Consider the following 9,898-nt stretch of genomic DNA (forward strand, 5'->3'; position numbering starts at 1 on the left):
GGTAAACATCCGTATCTAACCACATGAGGAAATGGTTTGTCATTCATGTTTTTATTTTGAAATGCAAGTTATCCTAGGTGTACTTGTGCAGATTCGATCTATGTGGTGACCAATTATAGTTGCCAACTTTAAACTATAATCTTAACCAAACTACGTTTTTATACCGTTGGAAAATTTACGTTGTCAAGTTTTTAGAATAAGTTTTATTTCAGAGTAAGAGTGAAATGATTATGTAGTACCAACACTTGGACGAGTTACGAAAGAGCCATCTTCAACACCGCCCGACATTGTTTCTCAAACTTGAGAAGAAAAGCCTTAAACTAAAGAGACTTGGAAACAAATCAAAACAGTCGTTTTAAGTAAACGATATGTTCAACAAGACTTGTATAGTTGGAGTCATTCAAAACTGCTCGGATATAAGTAATAAGTTTAGGCGAAAAACCTTGTTGTACAACAGAAACATCATAATGTATAGCAAAAACATATTTTTATGCAACAAGAACATCTTGTTTTACATGAGGAGAAACAGAGTGGTCTGCAAAACATTGCAAAAAAAATATCCTCACTTAGAGCCAAAGGGATACCCCCTGTCTACGGGAGTCGGATTAATTGACTAGTCTTCATCAAAACACAACTCTGAAGACAATATTGACGAACTTTGCAATGCAGAATAACTTCACTACTCGCAAACGAAAATACATCCTCTCTAAGTAAGTGACTATATTAGGTCAAACAGTAGATAGGGAAACAAAACATCCTTGAGTTAAATAATTGCATATCTTAACCTTTGAAAATATAATAGAATTAAAAGAATCCATGCAACTTAGTATGCAATCCATATACAAGACACATGTTAAAGGATTACATATTTATTGCAATGGACTTCATATAGATTGAAAGCAACCTTTACACAAATAAAAGAACAAACATGAAACCATGTGAAACATTTGTAGAAAAATATTTGAATCAACACCAAGAAAATTAAAAATTATTGGATACAAATAGCATTAGAAGAAAAGGAAAGATGAGATCAAATAAAACTCAATAGGTTATAAAAGAATTCCAGTTACATATTCAAGTAATACGAGGGTGGGGATGAAGCTTAGTACTCAGTTTTTGGAGAAGGTGAGTATGACGGTGGGGGTGGGGAACTGTAAACATATGGTGGTGGTGGAGACTTGTAGTCTACCTTAGGGGNATAATATTGTGGTGGTGGAGAACTGTAGACATACGGTGGAGGAGGAGGCTTGTATACAACCTTAGGGGATGGAGAGTGGTATGGTGGTGGTGGAGAACTGTAAACATATGGGGGTGGAGGAGACTTGTATACAACCTTTGGAGATGGTGAATAACATGGAGGAGGTGGTGGACACACACATACATGAGGATGTGGTGNCGGTGATGGAGGAGACTTGTAGTCTACCTTAGGGGATGGAGAGTAGTATGGTGGTGGTGGAGAACTGTAGACATATGGGGGAGGAGGGGACTTGTACTCAACTTTAGGAGATGGAGAGTAGTATGGTGGTGGTGGGGAGCTGTAAACATATGGTGGTGGAGGAGACTTGTAGTCAACCTTAGGGGCTGGAGAGTAGTATGGTGGTGGGGGGGAGCTGTAGACATATGGTGAAGGTGGAGACTTGTATACAACCTTAGGGGATGGAGAGTAGTATGGTGGTGGGGGGGAGCTGTAGACATATGGTGAAGGTGGAGACTTGTATACAACCTTAGGGGATGGAGAGTAGTATGGTGGTGGGGGGGAGCTGTAGACATATGGTGAAGGTGGAGACTTGTATACAACCTTAGGGGATGGAGAGTAGTATGGTGGTGGGGGGGAGCTGTAGACATATGGTGAAGGTGGAGACTTGTATACAACCTTAGGGGATGGAGAGTAGTATGGTGGTGGGGGGGAGCTGTAGACATATGGTGGAGGAGGAGACTTGTAGTCAACCTTAGGGGCTGGAGAGTAGTATGGTGGTGGTGGAGAGCTGTAGACATATGGTGAAGGTGGAGACTTGTATACAACCTTTGGGGATGGAGAGTAGTATGGTGGTGGGGGGGAGCTGTAGACATATGGTGGAGGAGGAGACTTGTAGTCAACCTTAGGGGTTGGAGAGTAGTATGGTGGTGGTGGAGAGCTGTAGACATATGGGGGAGGAGGAGACTTGTACTCAACTTTAGGGGCTGGAGAGTAGTATGGTGGTGGTGGCGAACTGTAGACATATGGTGGAGGAGGAGACTTGTAGTCTACCTTAGGCGATGGAGAGTAGTATGGTGGTGGTGGGGAACTGTAAACATACGGTGGTGGAGGAGACTTGTAGTCAACCTTAGGGGCTGGAGAGTAGTATGGTGGTGGTGGAGAGCTGTAGACATATGGTGGAGGTGGAGACTTGTATATAACCTTTGGGGATGGAGAGTAGTATGGTGGTGGGGGGGAGCTGTAGACATATGGTGGAGGAGGAGACTTGTAGGCAACTTTAGGGGCTGGAGAGTTGTATGGTGGTGGTGGGGAACTGTAAACATATGGTGGTGGAGGAGACTTGTAGTCTACCTTAGGGGATGGAGAGTAGTATGGGGGTGGTGGGGAGTTATAGACATATGGTGGAGGAGGAGACTTGTACTCAACCTTTGGAGATGGAGAGTAGTATGGTGGTGGTGGGGAACTGTATACAGGTGGTGGAGATTTATAGTCAACCTTAGGCGATGGAGAGATATACGGTAGTGGTGGTAGAGAAACGTATGGTTGTGGGGGAGAGTTGTATTCAACCTTAGGAGATGGTGTAGAATACGGTGGTGGTGGAGAACTATATGTGTATGGCTCATAAGCAACAACCATTGTTGCCATGATGATAACTCCTAGAGCGGAAATGAGATGGGCTGAAGGCCCCATCTTAGCATAAGATCTCATTGTGAATTAACTTTTCTCTACCAACGCTTAGGTTGGTAAGTGTTTCTTGTTTTGGTTTGTATTGTTAAGAATGGGTGCTTGGGTTTATATAGCAAATATTTTCTCTAAGTACAGCTATACTTTCCCTGATGTTTTGGACTCCATCCAACTAAATCGTGTAAGCATGTCTAATTGTGTGAGACGTGCTAGAACGTTTAACGAAAGTTAACCAGCCACTTTCAATTTTATATTTAGCAATCATCAACGTTGATGTGTCATGGGTGTATTATTTTTGTCAACGGGCTAGTTTAATATCGTTTTTATCTTTTTAGTTTTTAGGGTCATATCAAGTTTTAGATGTTTAAATGCATTTGCGTATAAATTTCTTTAATTTCATAACCAATAATTTTGAAATAAAACGTATTTTTATCTTATTTTATATATGTCTTTATATCTATTGAAGATATTATTGATCTTTTCATAAATATTTTATAGCCAATATATTTTTGAGATTGCGTTAATAATTTTTTCTAAAGTTAATTTTTTTTCTCTTTGTTTTTCTTCATTAGAATCTAGACATGTTTTCTATCATGTCACCAATAAAATAGGAATGTCATCTGTCAATCGTGTGTGTCACTCTCTTTAAGAATGTGTAATAACCAGTCCGATCAGAGGAGGCAATGCGGCTTACTATTGAGAGGGATCAGGTTGGGAATTTGCTTATTTAAGTCCCCTTTTATGGGTAAATATTTAATGCTTGATTCTTCCATCCCATGATCGGCCTCTTTTTCATCAAGGAGAGATATTTATAATTTGGTGTTTTGGACCTTGTTTCGAGAAATTTATATATTTAAATATCGTTTTAGGCTTATATAAGTTACAGCCAGTGAGATTTTTTTTGTCAAGGTGTAGCTTGTTTTTCAAGATGACTTCAAATCTCTAGAAAACTTTTGTAGATGTTGCAGGACTGTGTAAGGGTTTGCAAGTAAGTGCAAGGGTTTACAGGTCACGCTCAAGGTAACTGGAGGTTGTGTTTCTGCATTGAAGAAAAAATCGGAACCTAGAAAGTTTTGGTTCGCCTGTTTGCATCTACAAAGATGATCTGGTGGATCAATCTTCTAAAAGTTTCACTTGCAAGAAGTTTAAGTGTTTTGTTGGTAACAAGATGACACTTAATAAGCAAGCATGTTAGTATAAGGGGAAGATTCAAGTAGAACTCTGTTGGTTAAAGATGTAGGTTATCATAAACAAGACTAGTAGAAGCCTAGTGGGTTAAGTAGCATCATTAAGTTTCTCAAAAAATTCACCTACATGGAGATTAAGTTAAAATTCATCAATGGTGAAGACATGTCAAGCTGGTATTGATGGATGGTGTGAAAATGTATGATGTTGGTACCAATTTTCTTCTTGGTAAGGTCTGCAATTGTGAAGAACTATTGCAGAGTTATATTACAGCAGGTGTGGCTTCAAGGATTCTAGATTGAAGCACTTAAGATTGTTACAGGGAGACTAGCAAAGGTTCAAAAGTTGATTGGACATCTGTTTTAACATGAGGTTGAACAAGAGGTTGTATTATCAAATCGTACAAGTTGGGTTCATAAGTTAGTTGGTTAAATAGATGAGATGTAAATTTGATCTTAAGGTTAATGCATTGGGTAGAGATTGTTTTACAGGATGAATCAGGGATTGTTTCAAGTTTGAAGCATGTATGATTCATGTGTTTTGCATGGGATTCGAGGAAGTTTGGTTCAAGCTCAGTGCACATGAGAAAATTCAAAGGTCGACCAAGTGAATCAGGTTGTAGACGAATACAGTGATATACAATCATGATAACAGGTCTGTGGTCCTTCCCATAAGCCATGGAAAAGGTTGTGACGGTTTGTGCTGAGAGGTTGGTATCTCAGGTTTTACTTTTTCTAAAGGTTTTCAAGACCAAAGTTCTACAAGCAAGTCAGGTGTTACATGTGGGTGAATCAAACGTTCTGGTTCTAGGTGGAGCTGTTGTGAGAAACATGGGGAATCAAGTAAAGGTCTTCATAAGTGTTTCTAAGACCAGGAGAAACAAGGTTAAAGAATATGGTTCATGTAAGGAGTTACACGAACTTGTTGGGACAGATGAAGAGCACCGTAAGCTATTCAGAGAAGTTGTCAAGAACAAGAGAGAAGTTGTATGGCTTGTAGACTGAAATTTCAGAAATTTCAAACATAAAGACAGTCATGAAACAGTCTAAGGATTCGATAGGTGCTGGGAATTTCAAGACAATGTGAGAGGATGTCATTGGAGAACACAAAGGATCATTCAATTGTTGGTTGTATTATGTATAGATTATCAAAGCACAAGTTTGTTGGTTTCATTGGTCAGAGTTTTTCTACAAGTGGGCATATAGTTATCATGAGAAGGAAGCTTGAGGGAGAGTAGCGAATCTCTTGAAGTTTCTGAATATGAAGTTGAAAATTCCTAAGTACAACGAAAACAAGGATCATTGGAAGTTGTAGGTTCTACTAGAAAAGACAATTTTTGTTTTTTCTTCTCAGGGAAATATCAACACAAAGAGGATTTTTTTGTCAGTTGGACCAAAATTGAAGCAAAAGGTGGAGATTGTTGTATATGTTTGCTTCATATGGACAAATTTGGTCTAAACCATAAGTTGGGCATTTATTGGTGTGTAGCCCATACAAGATCTGAGTTATGTAGTCTGCAAGATAAACCGACATAAGCTCTAGGGTTTTACTATATAAGAGAAGCTAGGGTTGAAGAAGGACACACGCCGCAAGCTGAAGAGCACGCACAAAAGAGGCTAGATGTACACTGGTGACAGCTGTGCATGGTAGATGCAAGAGAATGGCATCACCACAGATGAGCTGAAGCTTCTCCATGGCGGCAAGGTGAAGAGAAATGACAGAGTTATCATCGTTGATTTAAAGACTTCTTCTTTAGAATGCAATACTGATATATATTTTCGATTTCCTGTAACAAAACAAGAAAAAAAAAACCAAAGAAAGATTCAATTTTGCAGTATGAATTAAACCAAAACCCTAATCCCAAAATCATAAAACCCAAACTTAAAAAGATATGAAATTTCTTGATATTACTTAAATCTCATCACCCACCACCGAAGATACACCATCATACATGGCCGCAACATCGAAATCCGGCAAAGATCTGACTCTCTCTTACCAGCATTGATCTCCTTTTCACTTCGAACTACTTCAATTTATCTTATCATCTAAATCGCTTTACTCTTCTCTCGTTCCTTCATCCAAAGAGAGAAAAAGAGTCTAAAAGGCGAAATAGAATCAATCGAAAGCTTAGACACATGAGCAATCTAGAAAAACAAGTTTCAGAAGCAAGAGAGAAAGAGATATAGCACAAAAAGCGGAGAAAATTAATAAAATAAATTCCGACCGTTTTACAACCACTAGTACGGTCGAAATTTACCGATGGAATTATAATGGAAAACTAAAATCCGTTAGAAATTAGTCTGGAAGAGGTCAGTATTTACCGACGGATACATTAGTGAGAGATTTTGTCAGAAATTACTGACCGATTTCCAATCGTTTTAAAATGTTAGAAATTACCGATCGATTTCCAACTGAGTTTTATATTTGTCGATTAATGGTTGGAAATTTACCAACCAATAAATTTGTTGGAAATTTGGTCAGAAACAACTATATTTTTGTGTAGTGTTAAATGACTCTAACATGTATAGAAAAAGAATGAGAGTAGACATGTGAAATGCTCGATACCGCCCATTTACTGGTTAACGCTTTCTTAGACATTGCTTTGATGAAGTATATAATCCTCTAAATAACTATCATGGGATGCGTACATGTCAAATGGTCCACGTGAACCACTTTTTATGTGGATTGTATTTGGTCGGTTTGTAATGGACAACGGTCCAATAAACATATTTTACGCCCAATAAAGACCATGTCCCTAGCCTATTTGACATCTCTACTCTTATTGTGAGAGATTTCTGGGGGTGGGAGGGGGAAGGGGAAGGGGGGTTTACACTTTATTTATGATGTCATCTGTGACTTGTCTTTTTGTTCACTTGGTCAATAATTATTAGTGATTAAAAATTCATTCCAATAATAACTTAATCACCACCATTCAAAAGGATTATAATTGCAAATGCATACCAAACATAATAGATTGATAAAAGTCAACTTTGATGTACTTTCTATAAACTTTAAAGAAATGTATTTGTTTCTTAGATTTCAAAAGTCAATACAAAAAATAATTATAACTAGCTTGATAACAAAATTGAATAATGTAACAAGTTAACTTATTAACATAAAATAGATAGATAAGGCGTTAGACTAACTTATTAGCAAAATGAATAAAATGCCAAAGTATTTATATTGACTAAATAAAAGAGTCTATTAACATCAAATTAGTCTATATATCTTAGCATATTTATGTATATGAATATCCTTTTAAATTTAATTCTGATCTACCAACATATGTAAATAACATGCAACTTGTTGATCAAATTATGGATCCCAATGCTAGTCATCTGTGTTAGCTAACATTTCCAACATAACCTTGTATTGCTTCAGCCTTTTTAACACAAATAAAATACATGTTGCCTTGTCTCACTATATAATTTTTATTATGAAATGTTAAATTTATTAATCATCAAAATAATTTTTACAAGAAGTTAGAGTAACAATCTATATATAATAATAAATTCTCTTTTACGGGTCTACTGATGTCATCATTTTAATTTAACGAATAAGGTTATTTTTGTCATCCAATCTAACCTTTTATATTTGTTCATAATCTCAAAAGTTGCAAGATTTTCTTTCTAGCAATTGTTTTATCTTCGTACCCTTGGCTTTTAATGTGCGCACATGTTAGTTTTTCACACCTTTTTGTTTATATATATATATATATATATATATATATTAATGGACCTTGAAAAGAGTTTTTGTTTCACTGAATATTGTTTCACATCTCCAAGTCAAAATCTGAGTATTGGTTTTCTTTCAATTTATCAATCAGCGTTGATTCACTCATTTTTGTTAAAATTTAGATTGTTTTATTTATTGATTCTTTTATCCAACCCTTTTTGGTGTCGTTTTCCATCTTATACCGCATTTATCATCTCTTCAAGGTATTAATCTATGTAACTGATTTTTATTTCTAATTTTTCATAGATCTATCTTTTTGGAACAAATCTAAGCCTTAGGAGCCACAAAAAAAACGCAAAGAACTCAAAGGAAACAATCATATAACACATACAAAATCACATAAACAGAGATCTTAGCTTAGATAAACCATATTCATGCACTCACTTTAGCCAAACAACGAGATCTAAACCCCAAACGATGAAACTAGCACCACAGCAACCTTCCCACCACGTTCCTAGCTTTGAATCCATACTCTCTAGAAAGAAAACTCACTCACAGGACAAAGGATCTCCAAAACCTCTATGACACCCCGATTTTAGAGACTTGCGGAGAGGTTTAAAAGAATTGATTTTGCCACTTATGTCACTAAAGTGCAATTATCTTTTTGGTCAAAAGTCCTCAGAGAACTCCACAGTTAAGCTTGCTTATGCTTGAGTAGTTTCAGGATGGGTGACCTTCCAAGAAATGATTGTCGGAACTGTGCGAGTGATGACAAAACCCAGGGAAAAATCATATGGTGAATTGTAGGGACGAGAAATAAGTCTTTAAAGCCTCCCCGTAATCAAAACATGACTTTTTACCGTCCGGGAGGCTTTGTCACAAAAATATCCTTATATTTATTTAATCAATGTTTTTAGAAGTTTAACCCTTTTATCATGTGGTATATTACAAAAAAAAACTAATACTTCATCCGTTTCAAAATATAGAATGTTTTAACTAAAGCACGCAGATTAAGAAGTTTTTACTTTTAACAAGTTCAACCAATCAGAAACAATACTGCATAATATAAAATACTAAAGTAATCTAAAAATTGCATAGAAAATTGAAAACATCCTATATTATGAAACAAAAAACTTCTCTAAAACATCCTATATTATGAAACGGAGGGAGTATATTTTAGTTAATTTAATAATTAACAAAAGAAAAGCTTATATTGATTTATAAAATAAGAAAACAATATTTTGAACTTATTTAATGAAATTATGTAACAGATTTCATTTATTATTTCATAAATCTTAGGAAACAATGACAAACTATTTAGAACAGTTGTAAAACATAATTTTATTTATAAAAATAAGATTAAATATTTGCATCCTTAAATCGTTTAATAATGATAGATATATATATATATATATTCAAACTAAGATACAACATTGCTATATTTTAAAAATATATAATATTATATCAAATTTATTAAATATTTTTGGCATTGCACATCGACGTAGTGACATCTTATTAAAATCTAATAAATCACAAATGTTATATTTTATTCAATATAGCATATATAACTTTTAAGAAATCAAAAAGTTAAATCAAGATTTGTAAACACGACTGCTTTAATATAGATTTTGTTTTATTTTATAGATTTTATCAAATTTATATAATTTACGAATTTAAACATTGTATCATGTCCCAAAGATGAGTTGAAATCAGAGTATGAAACTAAATAAATTAAATATGAAAGATTATAAAATTTATAGATTAAATCAAATAAAACTTCTATTATTATTTAATAACTAACAAATTATAGTTAAGTTTACGGAAACATTTCATTTCTCCATACTGTACAGGACAGTACTATCTAGTTCAACGTTTAGAACTACACGAATTGGAGCAAAAAATCCGAGTAAGGTTCGTTTGACATCATTCTAAATATATAAAGCCAATGGTGGTAAAAATATTTTGATTTTTATAAAATGTTAGAAGAATTTTTAGCCTATTAGTAAAGGATTTAATGAAATTTTCAAATATATATGAACACATAAAAACATTTGAAGCAATATTTTATTTATAATCACATATGATGATAAATTGTAAATAAGTTAATTTTTTATATAACAACATTAGTAATTTTATTATCGAAAAAAAAAAAAAAAA

The 9,898-nt window shown here is 34.9% G+C and overlaps 1 protein-coding gene across 1 annotated transcript; it reads right to left on the reverse strand.

Annotated features, from left to right (window-relative positions):
• On the reverse strand, positions 779–2,956 carry LOC104780088 (extensin-2-like). The gene is made up of 2 exons (XM_019244570.1): positions 1,424–2,956; positions 779–1,189 (listed from the first exon to the last, which is right to left on the reverse strand). Exons 1-2 carry the CDS (start codon positions 2,903–2,905, stop codon positions 1,103–1,105), a joined length of 1,569 nt encoding a protein of 522 aa, XP_019100115.1. The 5' UTR covers positions 2,906–2,956; the 3' UTR covers positions 779–1,102.

Source organism: Camelina sativa, chromosome 4 (assembly GCF_000633955.1).
Source record: "Camelina sativa cultivar DH55 chromosome 4, Cs, whole genome shotgun sequence".
NCBI classification, from domain to species: domain Eukaryota; kingdom Viridiplantae; phylum Streptophyta; class Magnoliopsida; order Brassicales; family Brassicaceae; genus Camelina; species Camelina sativa.

Excerpts from the sequence above, each read along its gene's own strand:
- LOC104780088 (XM_019244570.1), bottom strand. The coding sequence starts at position 2,905 with ATGAGATCTTATGCTAAGATGGGGCCTTCAGCCCATCTCATTTCCGCT.